Genomic DNA, 23,795 nt, shown 5'->3' with positions numbered 1-23,795 from the left:
TCCCTCGCGAGACGGAGGGGAGAAGATTCTCGTCTCCGATGGTCGTCTTCTACGCGCGACGAGACGATTACTTTTTCTTTTTCAATTGATGGGATATCACCGACCGACCTTCGATCACGTGTATCATGATGTACGCTGGCTTGGCGTTGCTCGGCAAACAAGTGTAATTGGCGCCGTGGGAGAGTTTCACTTTGTCCACCACCAGAATGGAACCGTTTTTCGTCGCCTCGACCTTAACCCCCTTCTCGTCGTCGTAATTGATCATGCGACCCTGTCGGTACCAAAAAATGTAGCTCGGGGTTTCCGCGGAAGCCATTAGTTGACATTCCAACCGAAGACTGGATCCTTGCTTCACGTGAAGATCCGGCCCACCGGGAATCATGGAGTACGCCTCGGTGATGCTCAGACGAATGAATCGTTGTTGAACCGGCTCGGTTTGAATCTGTCCCGATGAGAGAATTACGAACAAAACTAGAGCGTTCCAGACTTGCAAGTTTTACGATATCAACGCGGCAAGTCGGCGTGTCGAAACGGATGCATTAAAATTAATGCACGACCCGGCGCAAATAAAATGTAATATCCCGATGGCCGCGTTCTTCTTTGAAAAGTTTCTATTTTAACCTGACGTCGTGACGTTCATTATTTTAAGAACCATTGTGCTGCGCGTAGCAACAGCGATAAGGGATTCGGGGCATTGTGCGCTGTTGCGTTCCACGGCTTTATTTACGTTATGCAACAATAACGTAAATAGAATTGCGCGCTCCCTTTTTCGGCGTTTTGATATTCGCCGGGCTCGTAATTCACTCGCATTTTGTTATTATTACTTTCGTGCTTTTTGTTATCGGTCTTCCGCGCTATCCGTTTCCGATGCAACGATACGAAAAATTGCGTTATCTATTTCTACGCGTTACCTGACACTCGTAGAGTCCAGCGTCCTCGTGCTTAATGTTCTTTATCAATAGCGTCCACTCCGGACTGTTCGATACAACCATAAACCGCGTGTCGATGGAATGCGTGTCTCTGCCCACTGTTAACAGTTGCCTGTCTTTCCGTCTGATCCAAGTTACCTGAAACACGAGAGTGAACGGTCAGGTATTAAACCGTGTTTACTTTGGACCCTGCGAAAGGAAAACAAAGGAAAATTTCTATTAAAAGTTGCCGTAAAAAAAAAGATTGAAATTTACGATAGAAAAAGTGGGAAAAATGTTATCACGAGGGTAGGAACGCGTTCCGTAACGCTCTCGACGATAAATCGTATTTTTGTTTAACGCGCTTTAATAAAGTACACCGGACTCTGCAATTTGCGTAACATGCCCGACGAAATGTGTATCGTTGAAAATAAAAGTATCGAATCGTTCGGTAGTATTTGTACGCTTTTCGGAAATTATCATCGCGCGATTCCCGTTGTTCGAAATTTTACGAACGTGGGTGGTTTATTTCTTGCGAGCGTTTTAAATAATCCCGAAAGCGTCCGGTAAACGGTCGCGTACTACCGACGTGGCGGTAAATATTTTAAAAAGGAACGTACGCCGTGATTATTTGCGATGAATTTTCTTCCGAAAAACGAGTTTCGTGTCTGTTTCGAGGTATTCAAGGAGGTCGGTGCAGTTTCTTCTCGGTAGTCCGGGAGCCGCATAAATGTTGCAGACCGTCGTTCACGAGAGTTCACTTAGACGAATTGCGGGAGTTTAAACGCGGGCATACACAGGCGCGAAGTCTTGGCCACGAGCGCAATTTGACACGGCTATATAGACAAATGAATCGCGAAGGTGTATCCCGAGATTGTGGAACGTTGCTTTTTAAACGCCTCTTGCGTTTTGCGGCTAACACGTCAGCGGTGTCGCCCTTTTTAATTCACTGCTGACACTTGCGGGAAAAAAAGCTGCTGCACACGCGCGTCATTATCGCTCGAGGACGGTACACAGAGAGCGCTCGGTAAATTTTACAAAGAGTAACGTCAGATGGGTCGTGCGTTCGCTGAATTTCAGTTTAAAATACGGGGGCTCTTTAATCGCCGATGAAACAGATTTTAATAAGACGAGAACCTTTTGAAGCGGGAATTTGTTCCTCCGTCGCATTGAATTCCGAAAGCAATTACTCTTTTCGTTCGCAAACGAGAATCGTACTCGACATTTACAACGCGTTAAGTTCGAAGGAGAAATTTAATCTTTCGACTTTACGTTCCGTCCAATTTTTAACGATTTCGAGGGTAACCTTTTGGAAACTTTTGCATTTTTAACACCGCTTCCGATCTCTATCCGTTGTACCTTCCAGACGGTAAATATTATACTCGTTTCGAGAGACTGCTCCCTCCTACATTATTTATGGCTCATCCAAACTGAAGGAAAGTAGCTCTAATAATAAATCCTTTCCTCCTCCCTAAGTACGAAACATCGTCATCCGGCTTAGCCCATCCGTAATACTGTTTTCACCTCTTGGCCGGCGTTATTCTTACATTCGCGGTAAAGGCGATTTGCGCGAGAAAAACGCAAACGTCGCGGTACCCTCTGCGCGCATAAATAGCAGATTAAAGTTTCATCGCGACGCGGAGGACGCACGTTCGCGACATTTTTCTGCGAATCGCGACCCATAGAATCGTGGAATAATTACGGTGCCTCTCTCCCCCCGTTCCTCTGCCACCGAATCGATATTAGCCGTTTCCATGCATCCGGGAGGCGGCTAATAATATATTCTTCGTTACACATACCAGTCGCGAGAACGTTGCCAATGGTCGAGCGAGTTTTTCCCGATACGAATGCGTTCGCGTCATTGTCACTCGCGGTACAATAATTGTTTCGTTCCTCTCCTATACAGGGTGGAGCATCTGACTCGCTCGACTCAATTTTTATTCGCAACCGATGGACGATCGATATTTTGTACTCCTCGAAACAGTATCCATGATCACCCCTCGTTCTCGATTAAATATATATCGAGGAAAGGTACCCATTGGTTGGATAAACCTACTTTTTGAAACGTTAACCTTTACGAAAATACAGAAGACAAATGTTGATTTTTTGACATCGGAAAGACAGTGTTTTCCCTCGACGTATTCTTTTTGCGTCGCGTGGAACAGCTTTGTCAACGTTTGAATTCTGTTTATCGACGGACAACAAACCTCGAGCGATTCCAACGAATACAGCGAAGCTCGAAAGCTCGTTACCAGCGATAACTCTATGAAAATCCCCCTGAATTACCATAATTGCCATCCTTGCCGATATACATAGCTCGCGCGATAGTCGAAGTCGTCATTGGCAGCGTGGGCAACGATGAAGGATATCATCGGGGCGGGGGGGATAGATTGTCTGTGTTCTCGGCGATGACGCTGGGAAAAGGAGACCGGGTACTCGCGCGCCTTAATTGTCTTTGTCGAGTGCACTCAACGTCCGCGGCAAGTAGGTTTCGCGATTTTCTGATGCGGGCCTGAAGATCGACGAGTACCGACGCGACGAGTGTACTCGAACATAAACGAGACGAATAATGAACTGCCGCGACGTATTACGAGTCAGCGTCTATCTTTCCAGCTGCCTATTAACGCAAACGTCGAGCTCTCTCGATGTTTTTCTATCGGCGTCATTGTGCGATTGTACGCGAGCCAGACGAACTTTCCACGACCGGCTCCGCGGAGAGGAATTTATTATCGCGCTAGATTTCGTTCGCAATTCCAATCCATCGATCCCTCGATCGACGAGAGCACGATTCCACGATGTCGATTCCTTCCACGTTGATTTCAATCGCTTCCAGCTTGCTACATCGGAGCCAATCGCGACAATTTTCTACCCGTTTTTCACCCCTACCCCCCCTACGACGGAAATAGACCGCGCAAAGAGTGGAGGAATTTCTTACGACATTTATACAATCTTCGTTTCGCGAAGACTCCGAAAGAAACGAAAATAATCCTTCTTCCGGGTGGCTGAGTTCCATTAATCAGGCTTTTCTTCGCACGCGTGAACCCGCCGGGACGATTGCATCGGCCGCCGTTTAATTAATGTCCCCCTCGAAAGAATGGCGATCGCGATCGCGATCGCGATAAATTTATGGGGTTTCCATCGATGCGATTGTATCCCTCAGAATCGTTTCCTGCTTTTTTAATTACTTTTTATCATTTTAAACGGAGATCGAACGGGCAAAGTATTCCGTATAAATTGTCTACGGATGTGGTATTCAGTTGTATACACGCGTCTCGTTATGTTTGCGATTCGTTTTTTCCGATAAACGACTTCAAACGAAAAGTCGGAAAACGTTAAAATTTAATAAATAGCCGTTATGCGACGACAATGGATTAATTGTTGCGCCGCAACGAGCATAATGCTTTGGTATTTGTCGAATTACGTCCGCAACATTGACGTTTGGTTGTACATTGAATTTGCGAAATTGAAATTGAATTTGAAAATTGAAGTTGAATCTGTTAAAAATGTATCCGGCGATAGACCATCCAGCAACGTAGTTTGTATCGTTTAACTGTGATCGCGTGTACAGCCCAGCGCCGTTTCGGACGCGTATAAAAATAACTTTTAATTATCATCCGCGGTACGGGCTCGCTAATTGAAAAGTAACACGCGCGGAAGTTATTAATTCGACGTGTTAACGAGTATCTGCAGCCCGTAACTTTGCGGAATCGATTCGCGTACCCGTTGTTCCATGAAAATGAAATGTCAGAGGCTTTCGGTCGTTGTTCGGAAGATGCATCGACTTAATTTAGACGCGATGTAAATCAATCGGTAGCGGATTATTAAGATGACATCGCAACGGAGTCAGATTAAATTTCAATTACGTTCCTCGAGCATTCGAGGATGATGGATCGGGCAACGTCGGGAAGATCGATGCCTCTGGTTGTGTCCAGATTTTTCAGTTTACTTTACGCAGCAACATGGATTCCACGTTCGGTAATCTCCTAATGGAAGCGAGACGAATACATAGCTCTTTGACGGGATAATCGAACGAATCTCCGACGAAAATTATCGATCGAAATCCGGTTTCAAAGAAAAGCATTAACGTAATAGGGTATAACGTATTTAGTTGCCGCTTTATCGGCCAGCTAAGGAGCTCGATCGATGAAGGAAATTTCACTTTGTTTCGCGATTAAGAGGCGTAAATAGACTGTCGTTAAAAACTTTCCCTCTTATCGAGGCTCTCTGATACAATTAGTTGGAACGTTATAAAAAGTTTGCGTGCTTTATAGCAATGGAGAAGATTAAAGGGAAGAAGCTTGCTGTTGGTATCTCGGTAAAAATACGAGCGTCGGTATAGAGGTTCTGCGCCGGGTAATCCCCGCTTTCGTGTGACAATTTTTGCCCCGGATTCGAGTAGCGAGAGAATTTAAGGCGGTCCGGTTTTGTTATATTTCGACATAAAATTTGAAAGCTCTTGCTCTCGATTAACCCGTCTGCGAGCCTATTATTTTTCCACGATGAAAAAGTGAAAGCTGTAACTTTACGCCGTTGAGCGCGTCTAACGCTAATTAAATTTAAGAATATTTTGGAAATTCTTCGCTAGTAACGTGGATGCCAATACGCGGAGGGTCACCGTTGCAACGCGCTTTTAATTGCAAGCGTGCAGTCGCGAATCCAAAGTGTGCTCGAACACTCTCCGTGCATTAACCGAACACTGTCTGTTCTCGCTAATATCGTTAACCATCGCGTTTGGTAATGAACCGATGCGAAACATCGTATCCTTCCACGGTTGTAAAAGGAGCACACGAGGTAGTGCGTGAGTCGTAAAACTCGAGAAGTCTCGTAAAGTTAACCGCTTATTCCGGACTTTGACGACGACTCGACGGATCTTAAGAGGCACCGAAAACGGATGCTTTGAATTATAAGCAACGAGAGGGTCCGAAACACGGCTCTCGACGCGCGGCAATAAACGATATTTTCCCCCGTGCCCGAAACAACTACCCGTTCATAATGGAAAACGGAGGAAGCCAATTAACGAAAACTAACATCGCGATATATCAACGAATACTTATAGCCCAAGCAATAAATCGAGTTTCGTAATAATTAATAACGATGAAACGTGTTTGTAATTAACACATTCGGTATGTATATCCGCGATCGGTGTAGCTCGGTACGGAAGACGCGCTCGATAAACCCACAGAGAGTTTCGAATTATTCGGTTTGAAAATAATTTTTAATTATCGCGTACGAATCGAAAAGGATCCGTTCAATTAAAAGGATATTGTTTCGCGTCCCTTTGATCGTTTTGTCCATCGCAGCGAATAATTTCCGGCGCATTGACGAGCAAGATATTTCGGCGGAAATGTTGGTCCACTCCCTCTTCGCGAGCGCCATTTGTGGCGAAACTTTCGAACCCTTTCGTCGATTTTTCCCTCGCGACGCACGAAACACGTACGTACGTAGGGTGACGAGGAACTCGCGCGTGATTACTCATTCATTAAATTCCAACCTTTCATCGAGTGGACGCGGAAGGACTATTCCACGTTTGCAGGGGACGAAAATGTAGCGTATTCGCGTCGCGTACGCGCGAGGTCGATACGATTCGTGTGCACCGCGACGATGGAGCGTTCCGATGTCCGGCTTTCGTACGCGCGAACCTGTCCAGAGCGGAAAACTCGAATCGGTCTCGTCGATTCTTCGCGATACCTAGTAGTAGCGTGCGCGGGGAAAATGGTGTCAAGAGAGAAAGCAGGGTGGCGGGAATGCGCGATGAATAAAAGATCGCAGGTAGAATCGCGCGCGTTTCTGCGTGGCTCTGTGCCCGTCCCCGTGTATCGATTGCCTCCTTGACGCTTTTCGATCTGTCGCGATATACGAGCCGACCGGAGCCACCCCGGGTTATCTTCGAGTCGTGAAGTTACTTTATGGGGTTTTTTCGACAGTGTCCCAGTCCCTTATCGCGAGTTCCTCGAGATTTACGGCGCGCTTGAACGCGACCGTTCGATGCTTAATATAGTAATAATAATAGTAGGCGCTTCTTCGTCGAGATACTCGGCAAACTTGCGAAAACTCCCGTTTATCGAGGAAATTTTTTACAATCGTTTATAATCACCGTCGGTTGGAATCGATGTTCGCACGAGTCCAAGTAACCCGAACAGTGGTGGGAACGACTTCTGATCGCGTATTGGAGCAACGCGAGCTTACCGATACACGAGACGTTAACGCGGTACGTTGAAAAAGAAGAAGCGCATAGAAATAAAAGTAAGCACGCGGTGGCAGAGGTACAGTTGTACGCTGTTATTTACCCAATCGTCTCGAAAACGATGTAACCATTACGCGCATTCACGCGGCGCCCGAGAGCTGCAAACAACACGGTTGGGAAAATTACAAAACTTCTCTCTCGGAATCCACTTTGTTCGGTCAACCCCCGCGCGTTTTAATTCCCAGTCTCCACCGTTAGAGATCTACAAATGGGAATTTTACAAAGTTGAGGTTCGACGAAAGGCACACATCCACGGCTGAAACTCGGGAAACTTTCGCGCTCGATACATATTTATAACACGGGTATAACTTTCTGTCTGTCGCGTGTAACTGTGGCTGTAATAAGATTAGTTTTCGGTACAGGTAGTGCTAAAGAAGGGAGCTTGAATGATCTCTCCCGAGTAGGCGGAGTTCGCCTCGATACGTCGCCGAGTCTGGGCGTCGCTAAGAAGTGGGCGGAGTCGAGAAAAAATACCCCTCCGGGAGACCGAACACCGATCCTCCTGTCTATACCTTCGATTCGGTTGGCGATCGCTCGCGTAAAGTTAATTGTACGCGCGAGCTGCACTGTTTATCCGGTCAACTTACGCGACCGATATATCGAGTCGGTCCGATAGTCCGCGAGCGATCGATCGAACGTTAATCGTATGCTGTGCCGTCGTTCTATATCAACTCGTTGATTCACCCGATAATTTAAACCGTTTCCAGACGCGTAACTCTCTGTTATTTCTCCTTCGTTTTTCCTCTCGGCTACGTTTCGCTCCTTCGACGTTACAACTCGTAGCCGTACACGTTCCATCGTGTTTCCGATCGTTGTAAACATTTGTTTTTCATTTATTCGACCGCTTCCACGTGTTCCGCGTTAACGAGCACGGTTGTTGTATTTTAATCGAAGTATAGAAGGGATCAATCGCACGTTTGCGACGCGAATCGCATCGAGGACTGCATCAGTGACGATCTTCGTCCACAGCGATCGTCGGTATCTTCGAGTTTAAAAGCCTTTTGGCCGTATCTCGCGTTCACGCAGTATCGTGATACTCTATCCACGGTACATACACTCCCTTTACCCGCGCAACAAAGACCCGGTTATAACACTCCCTCGGTTGTACGAGTACGTCTCTCCATGGATCGCGTTTTAATAACCCATCGAGTCGTCGCATTCTCGAGCAGCTCCGTTTGAAATTTCCTCGGAAATTAAGCGGATTCGGTTGTCGGAGGAGTTCCGGGGAGGGACGGGCGAAACGAAGGGTTAGTAATAACCTGTAAATTCAATATCGGCGCGCGTTGAATAAATTTGCGCGTAACGAGTCGCGGCAAAGGAAAGTTCCCCTTCCTGTCGATGGGCGGTGCATGTAAAAACCGGTGGATCGTGTAAACGAAATTATTGTTGTTGAAACTCGACGGGGGGTTGCTCGTCGTTCTTTCATTACCTTCTTCCATTAAGAGTACACCCTCCTCGACTCCACGGTGCGGCGAAACTGTGGTACGACGTTTGGTCCTACCACCGTAAGGGTTGCGTTTTTAACGGGTTTTTAACCACCGAAGTTTTTCTCCGACGTGGTAGTTTTTACGGAACCCCGGCATCTGTTCTTCTCCCCGTGAACTCGTACGAAAAGTTTGCCGGTTTATGAGGGAATCGACGGTGCACACCCCTCCGTTGTCGTATCGCCGCCATATGGCACGCTCTCTCGAATCGGTTCGAGGAAATAAGGAGAGCGAGAGATACACGGGACGGGATTGTTTCAATCGACTTTGTAAAGTTTCGGGAGCGACGCGTCGAAAGATTACGACGCCTCCTCCTCGGCAAACTCCGTGAACGGGGACGCCATTGTGTCTTTCGTTAATAACGCGAATGTCTGGCGGGCACGTGGATTCCACGGAACAACGTGTACAGGTGTTTCGATCCGACGGATCGGAAACACGGATAACGAGCAGTTGCTCGGGAAATAATTATGCATATTAGGCCGATATTCGAATCATCCGTTAATTCGTGTATCAAACGGTGTACACATCGAGCGCCGTGATAACGAGACAAACGAGGTATATTCCCAGCTTTCCATCGGTTAGCCCGACGTCATTTTCGCGAACGGATCATCGGGGAGGTGTGTTCCGTGGAATAGAAAATAGGTCGAATCGGTTTCCGGTTCGTTTGCGTTTTATTATCGGCGCTACAGCCGACTTCGCGATCCCGTTGATCGCCCGAGTAAAAGTTAAACGTGTACGCTAGCGCGGAATACGCTCGATTCCTCGGAATACGCTCGCTCGCCGAGGACCCGCGTTTCGCATCCAGGTCGTCGGACACCGGTAAAAGTATTGGATTTTTCTTATCCAATTAACCGTCGTTGATTTCGTCGCGGTAAACGTTTATTCGAACGAATATACGACCGATAACGTAATCTATTTAACAAGTTCGCCGCGACGGTTCGGTTGGAAAATTGATCGCCACCGGATCGCGTTACGATCGTAACCGGTTTATTATATCTATCGAACGAGCCGATTAAATATTTCGAGTAATACATTGTACGTAACGCGACGCTGGCTCGTAGTTCGCAGTTCATTTGTTCGTACGGTCGTAAAATAGAAAATCATCACTGTTACGGATAGGCGATGTCTCTCGCGGGAGTCGGCGCGTCGCGTATACAGGGTGTCGCACGATACGGTAAAATAAACGCCGAGACGAAGAGTTACGAGAGCGAGAGCGAAGGAAAAATATCGAACAAACATCGGTCGAAATATTTGTTCCAATGGGAAATTCGTCACAGTCGCTGGAATCCGCGATTAAACGGCACCTTTGCTACGCGACACGCGCGTAGAAATTTCAGCGCGTTGTACCCGCGACGTCGACCTGAAATTATTGACCATTAAAGATAATTATGAAACGCGCTGAACGGTCGTTCGCACTAGAAGCCGAGTGAAATTTATAAATTCACCCGGTAATTATTCAAATGCCCGGCCGCTAATATACTCTCCAAAACCCCGATCGTTGCGGCGCAGTGTTTCTCAAACGTTACTAGTCGCGGCTATACTGTACAAAGTGTACGACTCGGAGGATCGTATTTTTCCGTTAGAAACGAGTTCACGAACGTCTGGAAGCTTACGATCGTAGACCGGGCGGGCTTCGCGGTTATTGGCACACCCGAACCGATACGTTCAAAGATCGCGTCGAACGACAATTGGCTTTACAACGTATTTACTTTCCAGTCGCGTCGGTCCGTGAACGAAATTAGCTCCGATGGGGCATTCAACGTTACGTTCGGTTATCGAACGTTTCGTACACTCTAAACTAGAGTCGACTATCTCGCCGATGGACATTCCTCTTAATTCGAGTGACGTTTTTTCAGCTCCACGCGGTACAAGCGGAAAGTAAACGCGGTCGCGCAGCTTTTCGAGAAAATTGAGCAACCGCGTCGGTTCGAGGGTTGCAAATTCTGGAAAATGTAGGTCGATTGAAAATTATTCTTTGTTCGGTCGAAAGAGACTCGCAGATTGGTTCCAGGATCGATTAGCGTGGAAAAAGACGGAAAGAAAAATCCACAGGGGGTGCAGGCGCGACTGCGTCCGGGCGCTCACGGATCCGAACTTTCCGCAGCGTTACGGCGACGATTCGTTATCCGAGCCAGAAAATTGGAGAAGTTCCCTGCTCCCGTCGGGATTTCCTCTTGGATGTCGAGCGCGCGTGTACCGATTTCCGAAATATTCATATTGCTCCCGACCTCCGTGAAATTTATATCCGGCACAGCGGTCGAATATAATGCCGTGACGCTCGTTGTTAGATCCTCGCGCGAGTACGCGCGCGCGTATCGATGCGCCCCACGCGCGATTGTGTTCCGTTTACGTGGCCACTTCGACGTCCGGAACAATCGCGGAGAGCGATAAAAATATTTTACACCGGGTTTCGGCCAGCCAACGTATGAAATAATTCTTGGTTCGAATCGATCGACTTCCACGAACGGTACACGTATCAGGTGTAACGATCAATTTACCATTTATTTAAACAAAATTTCGTTCGATGCGTCGATGCCATTTCTGCGCTTTTTCCAATGTTCGAAAGTGCGTATTTACCAAATGCAAGCTGCGTGCGAGAGAATTTCCCAGCCCAAGGAATGAACGATACTTTGTCCCTTTTACGACGCTCGATTTACCACGTTCCCCGACCAATAAACGGTCTCTTTCCTTACTTTCCGGTATCGGTCGATACCGATGCTGGTCTGCATCGATAGTCCGATCAGATTGAAACAATCCGTGGTACGCTACTTTCTTCGCGTTCCATCGGATGCGCAACAACGCTTTTTTCGAATATTTGGTTTCGCATTCGATATCGACGGTTCCCTAGGGCGGAGGGACGATTTTCGATACAATACCTGTTTTTCATCCGTTACGATTTTGTGCAAAAAAATCCATTCGTTTAAATTTCGGCATGAAAGATAGATTTTAGACACCGAATTAATTTCCACACCTAATACATTCCATTCGCGCAGATCGAAAGTATTGTCGCGCATCCAGCGTCGGAGTATCGTAAAAGTCCTTTCGATGACACGACGCGTAGATAAACGCGCGATCGTCCTCGTGATGCTGAATCTATTCTCGAAGGTTTTACGATACCGTTCTTCTATATTAAACAATTTTTTTACGGCCCGAGTTGTATAAAAAGTATACGAGCCATTGGTTGAGTCGAATTTTCTCTAGCGTGCTGTAACCCCTGTTTAGAGGAGCTTTTTACTACTTTGTAGCAGCGGTGAGATGGAAGAAAATCTACGCTCGTTGCCCCCGAGAAATAACGCGAACAAAACGACCGTTAGCTTTATTGGAAATGATCGAAGTTTCGTTAACGCGATGACGAGCACGCCGTCTGCGCGGAACGAATGTTTATAACGGATCTAGGTATTGTATCGTTCGCGTAGGGTCTTCTCAAATTTGAAACACTGTGGTGAAATGTAGACCGCGCAATTCCGAGAAATATTTTTAGAGGGTTGCTATGGTCCTTTAAACGCAACGTAGACGTCACACATTGTGCCATTTATTTGCTAATTCTTCTCAAAGTCTTTATCGTAGTTATTCTTCTCTGTGCCAAGGGGCGTCCTCTCGTCGAATATAGATATGAATATCACGTTTCGTGAAATGGAAATATATTTTTTTTCGTATATCTCTCCCCTTAACCTTGCCGGACGGTCGAGCCATCCTGCATTTAATACGCGTATAGGTTCACGGGAAGACTCCAATTCCTTTCATCGAATATTTTACTCGTCGAGGCCTGACCGAGCATCGCTATCGTTTCAGAAATATTCCCACGGAGTTTGGAAGAATTCCGAGGGTACGAGGTTCTCGAGAACAGATATTTTTCGCCGACCTTGAGCCTCCGACGTCGTTACCGAGCTGCTGGAACTATGTTCGTAGAGAAACCTCCATTTCATGGAACACGAACTTACGGATAATGAAATAAACTCGACGGGAAAACACTTGCTCCCCGTGGTCGATGCTTTATCTCGTCCGCGAGTAGAAAATTCATGATCGTGCAGACGCGGTAAAAAATTGCAAGTATCGGCGGGTGATCTTCATTCGTCATTCGTTTATATCGAGGAGATACATATATTTCTCTCGGTTGTACGGGCCCGACGAATAAAAGTTTGAAATTACCAGGCAGCCGTTTTGTCGAATCCATTCCGTTTCGCTTCTATCGTGAAAAAGAAAGGGAAAGAAACGAGTTTGTTTCACGATCCACCGCTCCCGATGAAATTTCGTATTATTTTATCTTCGCAACCTTCGACGTGCCAAACAACCTTCGGATTCCAATCATTGAACTTTGCGCCGCATTGCACGGCACGTCCGAACGAATTTTTTAGGTTTCTCTGTCGTATCAGCAGTTGCAATCGGAGCCACTCCTCGGCGACTCGAATTGAAATTCTACTCGGGTGCGAATCGATCTTTGGCCAGCGCTAGGTGTCCTTTTGTAGGCGAACGCGCGTCGTGCATTTCCAGTTACATCGGTCTGGAAGCTTGCACCTCGACTGCCGGGACAACGACGTGCCTCGTTACTTTCAGACGTCACGATATTCCTTGATAGAATACCGGGGCCCGAATGCACGCAGCTGCGATGATTTTATTCGCGACGGTACCGTTCCTCTCACGGCGAATTAATGTCGTAGGAGTTGCGGTGCCTGACGCCTCGTAAACCTAAATATATTTCCAGTAACGAATACACAAAGTAGTATCACTACGAGATATATTTTCAGGTGGCGCGACGTTTACACGACCAGCTGTGTCTTGTCCGAGCGTGTTTGGTTTTCCCTACGACGTTACCTTTGCGTTTTCCTACCGGTTGCTTCTACGACGCGAAGATGGATGAAGATGGACGCGATTGCTATGTTTGTGTTTGCGCGAGTGACATGCTGAAACAGTGTGTGCCGAAGGGGAGGGAAAGTTTCGGACAATCTCATTACCATGAACGTTCAGAGAGTTCGCGACAACTAATCTTGACGTTGGTCTATCGTCGGGCCTAGGTACTCGAGTTTTCCAAGAATTCCACTTCGTTGGAGGTACTTTGAGGATCTCTGCGAGACATCGTATGGCTGTACGCGTTACGGTACTTTATTGTATAACAAATACTAAATGGATATTGACAGCTCTTTCGGAGAGCGACGGTCTCGAAGAAAACGGATACTGCTGAAACAAAAATCTTCGCAACCATATGCTCTCGTTACATTCGCTCCAGATTTTGTACACGACTTTCGTCCAATTGAAGTTGACCAACTTTTCGCTACGACAGACCCTCGCTCTTCCTCTCGAGTCTCGAGACTCGAGCTCTTCTCTCTCGAAATTTTGTCGAGTGAAACCGTGTCTTCGCTTTCTTCGAGGAAACTCTTCTCGTGCGAAGAGTGACGAGTGATCTTCTTCGAAAAACTTGCACGGTCTCTCAGAGTTTCCTTAATTTTTAGATCTTATCGTCGACTAAACGGTCAACGAGGTTCGACTCGATTCTCTGTTTGGAATATCCATGCACTCGGAAATGGAGGCCAGCGACCGAGCAAACCGCGTTTTCCTCGAATCCGGGGCACCGATCCGCGATCCCCATTTCGATCCGTTCCTCGTCACCGCAAAAATTATTTATCGTCTTTGGGCCGCGATTCGCTCGAAACTAATCGACACGAATGCTCTAGAATCTATGGCCATTATCCACGTTAATAGACCGTCGTGTTTCCCATCTGTCGCGATCATATTCGCGCAATGCACTCGCATTAAGCCCGAATTGCTTTCGTAGCAGAAGCGGTGGTATCATCGGTTACATCTGTTGCGACGTTCATTTCTGCATTTCTGCGCGGCGATCTGGCAATTGTGCGTTGCGCTCGAAGGTATACGATGCCTAATACCGAGGCTACGAACATTCCTCTCGCGAATGGCGCCCGGGCACGAATTGCTTCCGGCTCGATTCCACTTTATTTCGTGCAGCGTTGCAGCCGCATGTTTCGTCTACTTACGGCTCGGTTCGGTTTGCGAGAAATATGTATATTCAACGCGTTGTACGAACGCGGTCACCGCTCGGAAGTCCGTTTTCGGCTCGATCGCCAAAAAATAGTTCCCCGTTGTTGAATCGCGCGACGAGGAGAAGACAAAGGTCTTTGGCGCGCGTATTCGCGATATCGTGTAATATTTAACGTTTTGTTCCTCGACTGCGTTAAAAGGGAGTGCTCCCTCGAAACGAGAGCCAGACCGTGTCCCTAGGGTGGACCGACCTTGATAAACGTGGCGCTCGCGCAGTCGACTAGGGCTAAAAGTGCCTTCTAAACACGCTGACGTTAACATATTGGGTTCCCTTGTGTGGTAATATCGTGTCGTACTTTGTGCACGCTCCCTTACGCTCGAAGACACAAACGACTCCGGTGTCCTTCTCGTCGATTGCTTCCTGGTCCGCAAAAGGGAGCGGACAGAAATCATCGCGTCTCAATTATTGAAGGTATCCTCGTCGTTCTCGACGACAAAAGCGACCGCCGTCGAGACGATATCGATATATTGCCGACGATGGACGGTTAAGTGGGCCATTTCCGAGTACTCGTCCTTTGCCTATTGTTTCCGAGTGGATCAATTTGCCACTCTCGACCGCGCGCGTTTCTCTCTCGCAGATTGCGCTCGTGTGCAGTCGTCCCGAAAAACTAGGCAAATAATCCCCGAGGCAAGAGAAAACGACGCGTGTTTTCGCAGCGAAGAGCCCACTTAGGGCCGAGAACTACCCGAGTCGAAATTCTCGGTCCACCGTCTCAGCCTAGATTTTTCGAACAGGCCGAAGAGCGTCGGACGAAACGCGACGGATTGAAATATTTTAAACGCGTCCCCTAGATTGCCCCCAGCCTCCAAACGAAACTCGTTTCCCTTTCTTCTCGGGCCGAGAACGCGAGCCGCGCGCGACCCGAGCGCAACACGAGCGCAACTCGTTCCAGCCAACCTCCACAGCACCTAGTTTCTGTCTCCGCGACCGATCTACGGGGCAACCATTTTAATCTATAAATGTATATATTACGAGACGGTATGTTGAACCGACAAAATTGCTTTTGGAACGGGAAAATGGGATTCCGCTGGAACGGATCGCGAAGAATTTATTTAACTCCTGCGGGAAGGCGAAATTGACTGCCACGGCGAGTAGATACCTAATCTTCTCGGATGGCGCCATGTTTGTTTTCGGTCTACGAGTTTATTAAAATAGCCGATTTCGAGGGGAGGTCGACGCGTATGCCAAACGTCGGGTTTCATCTTACCGCGCTTCGACGCGTAACGTATTTAAAGAGACGACAACGAGGCACGGGCCGAAAAGAAATTTATTCCCCGCCCGTAAACATATAGGGCGAAGATTCGGGTCACGAACGTTGAATATTTACCGTCCCCGTTCGCAATTTAACCGGAACGTTCATTGTCACCAATGACGCAATAATTGCCGAAACGCGGAACGAAATTGTTTTCCACCCTACTTGGCGATATTTCGGCCCTTTAACCGAAAGCGTCGGCTATGAGAAATTCGTCGCGCATCTTACGAATAGGAAAAATGGAAACGGGTCGAAAGCTCGGTTGCGGGTCTCCGTATTGCGCGCGATATTTACCAAGAAGGGCCGTTTCAAAGTTTTTCGGTTTTTCAGCGATTCCTCGAGGTTTTGCGCGAACGTCGGAGAGTTTCCGCGCGATTACCACCGCAGAATCGTAGCTTCTCGCGAGAATTGGGTCGTGCAAACGTTTAATCTCTCCTCGTGTTGCGAGGTGTCCGAGGGTCGTTCAGATTGGCGAATACAGGCGGCCGTTTGTCGCAAACGCGCGCGATCCGTGTGGCGGACCGTGGGCGTTTCAACGAGAAAGTCCTTTCTGTCGGTCGAGCTTTCGAAATCGCCGTGCTTTAACTTTGTCGGAGAGAGGTCAACGGAGGGAGGTATTTCTCGCGCCATTGCACCGAAGCATGGATTTCTCACCCTGTCGAGGACCTGTCCAACTCCCGCTCTTATCTCTTAGATAAATACCTATTTATCCAGCTCTCGCACCCTGGCTATGAAATTGATCTCGGGTTCTTTGTTCGCGCGTTCGTCGGGTTTGTCGCCAACGTGTTGCGCCCCGATATCCATTAAAACTTTGCTGCCGCGCAGAGAATCGGGAAATGTTCGACTCGGCTTCTGCCATTTGCACGGACATTCCACGTTTTCGCGTACGGTACGATCGAGCGACGATTGCACGCGTAAATTTCTCTCCGCGATAGCGCGATGTACCGAGTGGACCGTTTAAAGAGAACTACTTTTTTATCCGCGATAAAAAAAATGTTCGTCCGCTGTTTACGATAAAAAGAAAAAAAAAGAACGCGCCGATCGGGGTGGATGGTTCGCCCTGTACGTTTTCGCATTACTCGATCGCAGAAGTGGGTCGGTCGCACGGCGTCGTTTCGTTCGTGTAAATTTTACACTTTTCAACCGGCAAATTGGCGAAATTACGCGGACGGTTGTGCGTTAACGAGAAGGCGAAATTTTGCTCGTTTTCTCGGCGTGTGCTTGGTCGATGCGTCCCTCGAGAAGCTGGATGCGCGGGACAGTTCTCGGTCGGCGAGTGCACGCAGCTTTTCTGTCGCCGGTGGAACGGAAAATCAATCCTGCGTGGCCATCCTGAGTGGTAACGGTCCACGACCGAGTCAAAGCTAAGCCGCGGTGTTCTCGAGCTCGAAGGACCTGTGAAACGCGATTCTCTCGCTCAATTTCTCTCGCAAATGAACCACCGAGAATCTCTGCCGAGAACGGCCCTAAAATTATTTTCCCATTTATATATTTAAACGCTCCGGAACCGCCGTGTACAAAATCCGTTGATCAGCGTTCTATTTTCATCGCGCTGGTAATTTCACGTTACGAACAGTTTTCAGCGGCCGTGTCGTCGGATATCCTATGATTCGTTGCGCGTTCATATTTGATAGACTGCAGCTGAATCTAAAGTTCGTCGAGCGGATTTATTGTATCCCCGTGAATGGTTGATTATCGCGAGCCGTTATTGTCGGCTAGGATTTCGGGACAATCGAGCGGGTCTTCGATTGAATTTACGGGGCAAACAAGAGTCAATTAGGCGGATCCGTTCGTTTTTCAGGGGTGGCGTTGGAACAACGAAGATACCGGTGCGCGCGTTGCGTCCGGTCGACATCGCGACGGAAGCTGTGTCGCGTCGCGTCGAGGACCCCATTGTCCGGTGTCGAACGCAAAAAATATTTCCGCTGTCGAACCGCGTCGTTTGGACACGTCCGCGGGAGGAAGGCGTGGAAACTCGAACAATCGCTCCGGAAGTTTCCGCGAAGATGTTAATACCGCCTCGCTCGAAGTTGACGAAGCGTCTCGACCAACCGTGGTACAAAATTGCGTCGTAGCGGAGAAATTTCGCCCACCTACGTTCTGAATAATGCAACATGAATCTTAATCGCGCTCTCATTGTACACACTCACGGGAAATAGAAATTTTCGCCGGCAATTTCAGCGCGTCTGAGTGGCGCGGATCGAGCCACGGCAGCCGGCCGGTTGCAGCTAGGAAACTGCGGTTCCCGGCGCGTTGACGCTTGCAACATTAATACCGAGAAATTACGTTCCAGCGGCAGGGAAAGGGGGAAGGAGAGGTTTCCGTCCCCTCGGACGTCCCTCGTTCCGTCTTCCGCGTATTTCCCGGTCCGCCCGGCGTCGAGTTACGTCGAAACGGTCGCCCGCGCCCGCGACCAACCCTCGGTTTCCCTTCTCGAGATACGTTTCCCGATTTCCGCTCTTTGCCACCGGTTGACCTCGGCCCGAGGCTTGCATACACCAGCATCGCGTTCCGATCATTTATTAACGAGCGCACCGCCGCGCGGGGAGAAGACGAGTGCAACGCGACCCTGTGTGTGTGTGTGTGTGTGTCCGCGTAACGGCGTCGTTGAAACGCGCCACATCGGTGAGTACGTTCAGCGAGTTGGATTCGAAACAGCCCGTCCGATCCTTTGCACCGTGCTCCCGTTAATAATTCATTATCTCGGGAGAAAGTTGCGACTCGAGGTCGGCTCGTAAAGCACCGTTTTCACCGCGCGGAACTCGCGAGGGACGTTGCGCGCCACCCTCGACGATCCGAACTTTTTAACGTTCGAGGGTTACACGGCGCGGAAACTAGAATTTGCGAGACGAAACTGCGACAGAAGCGACGATGCGTTCGGAATACCCGTCGAAGGTTTTTTCGAAAAGAATTTCGATCGCACCGCGGGGAGAAAGTTCGCGGGGGAAGGAAGTTATTATTCTTCGAGTTGTTCTTACGCGCGGAATAATCTTCCGTTGCGCGACGTAACAAGTCGCGCGACGCGGAGCCGTGAAAGCTCTCGAGGACGTCAAAGCGTAGAGCGGTTCGAAGCGTGTGCCGCGCGCGTGTAAACGTCGCTCGACGGTCTCGGGCGAGGGTCCCGCGCGGTTTTACGATACGCGAAATTCTCCAAGACCGTAACCGGTCTTTCAAAGCCGTTTGAAACCGCGCCGAAGTCCCTGGAGGCATCGAAAACTCGCGGGTCAAAGTAGAATGAAAATTTCTCCGGGTATCAACGGGACGAAAGACACGCGCGTAAGTCCGCGAAATGAGCGTCAACAGTCACCGCGCGTCCCCAAAGGCACACAACCGAGCGCGCGATTCACGCGCGCGGTTTCGGAATGCGCAATGCCCGAGCCACTGTATACGCGCAATCTGCAACGCGGGTGTTTATCGATGTTCCCTCCCTTTACACAATGGCATGCAAACTTGTGTACAGTGTGCATATTTCCTTGGTGTGCATTGGCCCGTGTATAATGCGCTCACGGAGGCCCCGGCCTATAGATTGCGCATATACGGGTCTACTTGTACACGGAGCCGTTGCCCTTGTATACATCATCTAGAGCGCATATATTTGCCTGTATACGTGTAGCTGTACTCACTATTCCGGGGCCAGTGAATCTACAGGGTAGCATAGCGTTGCCGCCGGTCTGCGCCAGGACATCCTTGACAGGTGCAGCTACCGAAGAAAGGACATTATTCTGATTCTGAGTCTCCTCGTTGGCTGGTTTCTCGCCGCGAATGGCACCATCTGGAAATATTGAAAAGCACCGGTGTACTGTAACGTCTCGGTTCCCTCAATGGATCTGGGTTGCCTGGAAAATAGGCGGAGGAAATTAACCGCGACGCTATCGCACGCGTGTAAAAAGACCCGCGCGAGCCGAGCCGAGTCGAGACCGGGCGCGGCGTGGATGCCGTCGTTTCGCGACTGCGAGCCATTTCAAGGGGAACTATTGTGCGTTAATGTTTGCCTGCCGGGCAACTTCCAGGGACGGGGACTCTTTTGAATAATAATGACTGTTGCGCGGGCCCTCGAGAAACGACACGAGTATTTTATTGCCTCGAGTAAAGGGAGAGAAGTTTATTCCCGAACTTCCGCCAGAGGTGTATCGATCGTGGACGTTTTCTTCGCGGAGGCCCTTGAAAATTCCTCCGGATGCACTCGGCGACGGTTTTTTCAATTTCGAGCGTCCAATTTTACGCTCCCCTCGCTCTTCGAATCGAAAATGCGAAAAAATTGTATTTTTCGTTCGCTCGAGGTGCGACGAAAAGGGACAGGTTTCTATTTAGTGGCATATTGGGAAAGTTGAGCATAGGTGGCCCGGAAAGTTCTTCCGGCCCGTGGACGTGTATATGTTTGTCTTGTTCCTCTGCAGCGAAGCACCGGTCGTTACGCCTTTATCTTCCTCTTGTTTTCCACGTTTTTATAGTCCTCGTCCCGTACCCCCGGTGTCTCGATTTACACTAGCGCTCTTCTTCTCCCCGCTGGTTTAAGAACAACGATGTCGTTCCGCTGTGTAACCGGGGAGTTTCGTTGGACACACGAGAACCCTCCGGCGTTCCCCGTGGCCCATAGGGGCGGGGTGGTGTGGGGTGTGGGGTGTGGGGTGTGGGGTGTGGGGTGCGGGGGAGGCGGAAGGTCTCCCGGCTATCGAGTAACGTACGTCTAACGACTTGGAGCCAAGCCGAAAACTCAAGAAATTGCATTACTCGAGAATATCGTACGGCGATCGCGTGGACCGCAGGAGTCGTTGCACTCGACGCTGATTGGACGGGAAGCTGTGCCAAGCTCGCCGGAAGCGAGACGTTTAAAGCTTCTCCGTTTTATTAAACGCATTATTCGTCGCGATGGAAGTTGGTTCGGCGGTTCCTCCTGTTTCCGACGAGACCGCGTAACGGAACTCGCGAGCAAGAAGTCTGCTCTCGAGATAAGCGGCTGGGGTGGTGCGGCACGGCAGGGGGTAGGTGAACAAAGTGCTCGGCGCGTTGTTCGCGGACTTGGCCTCGAAAAGTTGCCGCGGACGAGGCCGTTCTCGTCAAATCGGTGCCACCGTATCAAAAGTTATCGTTTCGGCTGCCTACCCCCGTCCCATCCCCCCCGGTCAGATTCGAAACGTTACCTTGAGCGTCAGTCGCAACTAGGTCGTTGGTAATTACCGAAGTTACTCACTCAGCTATGCAATCTGAAGCGAGGCGGTTGCTGCAGCCACAGAATTTAAGATTCACTCTACGTACACCGCTCGAAGAAGGGTGGGTTCTCGGGTTTTGCCTCTTTCCACTGGCCATCTGCCTACGGTCCTGCTGCCATCCTGGTTGACGAGCTTCTTAAATTGCATTACCTATTAGAGCGAGTGCCTTAAAATTGTACCCTTCTCTCGGCTCCGGGCGTAACTGCCTGCTGCCTGCCTGCCTGCTAATTTTCACCGGTAAAGAGAGGGGCCGGTAATTCGGGGTTAGCTCGGCTTATCTGGCCAGCTGCAATATTCGCAAAGAGGCTGCGAGACTCTCCTTCCGGCTGTCTCGTGATTAAAGCGACGAATTTTTGACTCCGCCTGGACAGGATTACGATGCGTTCCTCGGACCAACGGAAACAATCCGCACGAGAGTCTTCCATTTTCGCGACATCCGGAGAAATCGAAGTCTCGACTGTTCGGTAAGGATGGGGAAGGATGAATCCGCGTTCGAATCGCGTACGCGATACACGAAGCGAGCGTAACGAAACATCGATCGAATCTTGGCCGCGTTATACGCTCTGCGATTAATTCGCTGCTTTTTAGGACGCAAAGAGAAGGGGGTAGAGTTACTCCCGTCGATTAAAATTCGGATTACGGGCTATATTTTCGTCGAACTTGCCGCTATTCCGAATCGCGTTATTTAATCACGGTTTCGCGATAGGGCTCTTTTTGTAATGTTTGCGAGCAGACGAACGAAATAGCAGCGATCCGACCACCCTCTGACCAGGTGGTGCATTTCATTAATTGCATTTCGTCAATTACCATCGCCGTTATTTTCGAAAATACAAAGCTCGCGTTACGAGCTTTCGGGGCTTCAATGGAAATTCGTTGCAACGTTTAGCCGTGTTGCGGGCCCGATGATGAACGAACGAACGCCGATCCTGAAAGTTCTATACGGAAATTGAACCTTATGTGGGGTTGGAGGAGCGACGGTCATTAGAAAGATTAAAAACACGAGGTTCTGTGTCGCGTCAGCCTCGTGAATTCGATCGATACTCGATGTTTTCGTATTTCTGGCGGCATTGTGCGTTATCGCGGGGAATAATCGGCTCGTAATAGGTTGACGTTTCATAGACAGAGGCACGCGAGTAGTATGCGTTTGCCGGAGCGTTTATTACAACCAACGTGGCACGCACAATAGACGCCGTAGTGTAGCTTAGAGCGACGCGGGGCCCAAGATCCGCAAAGGCATGGTTCTTCTTGTCATGGGCTCGCTAGGTAGCTCGGTAATACGCGGTTTACTTTGTGGATCAAGAAGGTGCAACGCCTGCAGATACGTTTCGTCGACGTTGCTGTTGACGTTGCTGGCGTTGGTTGCCAACGGGTTAACACGAGCTGCGATGACATCAGCAATGACACAGCTACTCCGAAGAAGAGAAAGCACGTATGAGCAACGTGTCCCTCCCTCCCTCCCTCGTCCCCTTCTCCCTCGAGTCTTTCCTTATCGCTCGACGCTTCCGTAACGCGTTAAGAGTGTGTCGCTCCTGATTACGGTTTCGGAACTTCGATTGAAAGCGAAAACCGAAAGAGGGAATATTAAATTGGCCCTGTTTCCGACCGAACCACCTAGAGAATTCATTCTGGACTATTGCGTAGTTCGAGCACGATAGATAAGACACTGTACCGTGTTGCGGGTTCAACACACGCCTTACGTACACTCGAGAAACGCTGACCCGAAAGGATGCGTTGTTTCTAAGAAGTTTATTATCGAATTGTCTTTGGATTCTCTCGGGTGGCGACGCGCGAATTAGTTCTCTGCACTCCCCTTTTTTCCTACTGAACGGATCTACGATAGATATTGTACTATCTTGCAAACTAAATGTTGGCTTCTTTGTTCGGAGAACGCGAATCGTGTCTCGAAATTATTCGTAGGCGCTGCAACGACTTACCCGTATCGACTAGTATCGTCGAATATTAGTAGGTTGCGCAGAGTGGACAACTAAAGATCGCGTGGTGTACGTTAAGCACGTACAAACGAGGAACACGGATCAATTTGCGCGTTACCGATTTGATTACGTTCGGAACATTGTACGGCCGTCGAGCGGTGTCATTCGATATGATTGGAACAGCGGAACAAAGGTAAGGGGGAAACTGTACGACGTAAATATGTTCAATGGTGTGTCAATGCGACTATACGCGATATACGTACGCGCGCAACAACGTCGCGATCAGCCTTTACGATGCAAGTTTCAATAATTCGCGATAGAACGAGCGCGATCGATGTTTAAAGGGTTTTGACCATCGGCGGAAGGTCCGAATGAACTTTACGGCTTCGATTAAAATTGCTAAACAAAGGGCAAGGGCTGTGCAGGGCATATGAAAGGATATTGGAAATGAGCTTCTAATTCTATTTGACTTTTCTCTCTCTACGTACCTCTTGCACGACTGTTCCATTTCGAAACACTTTGAAGATACTTTACGAATCGCTGTTGCGCCATAGATACGAGCAGTACGTAACGGACTACATGAATGTAAGAATTGCAGTTACGCGTTTAACGTACGATCTTGTTGATCTGAAATTCGGAGTTCCGGTTTCCGAGGTACAGCGACAGCCGTACCGGTGATTCTCGATTTATTTTTTACGGTAATCTGGAGGCAAC

The 23,795-nt window shown here is 48.9% G+C and overlaps 1 protein-coding gene across 7 annotated transcripts in view; it reads right to left on the bottom strand.

Annotated features, from left to right (window-relative positions):
* The window catches only part of LOC143149318 (limbic system-associated membrane protein), a 68,394-nt gene that overhangs the window by 2,161 nt on the left and 42,438 nt on the right, over positions 1 to 23,795 (bottom strand). For all 7 annotated transcript variants that reach the window (XM_076316564.1, XM_076316558.1, XM_076316559.1 and 4 more), the window contains exons 4-6: positions 19,564 to 19,712; positions 912 to 1,067; positions 109 to 442 (exon numbers count right to left, since the gene is read on the bottom strand). In XM_076316564.1, the coding sequence (XP_076172679.1) occupies positions 109 to 442; positions 912 to 1,067; positions 19,564 to 19,712 (639 nt within the window). The remainder of the gene's footprint in view (positions 1 to 108; positions 443 to 911; positions 1,068 to 19,563; positions 19,713 to 23,795) is intronic.

This window comes from Ptiloglossa arizonensis, chromosome 7, assembly GCF_051014685.1.
Source record: "Ptiloglossa arizonensis isolate GNS036 chromosome 7, iyPtiAriz1_principal, whole genome shotgun sequence".
Taxonomy (NCBI): domain Eukaryota; kingdom Metazoa; phylum Arthropoda; class Insecta; order Hymenoptera; family Colletidae; genus Ptiloglossa; species Ptiloglossa arizonensis.
Note: the sequence above shows the minus strand (reverse complement) of the source record. Positions and strands in the feature narration are given on the sequence as shown.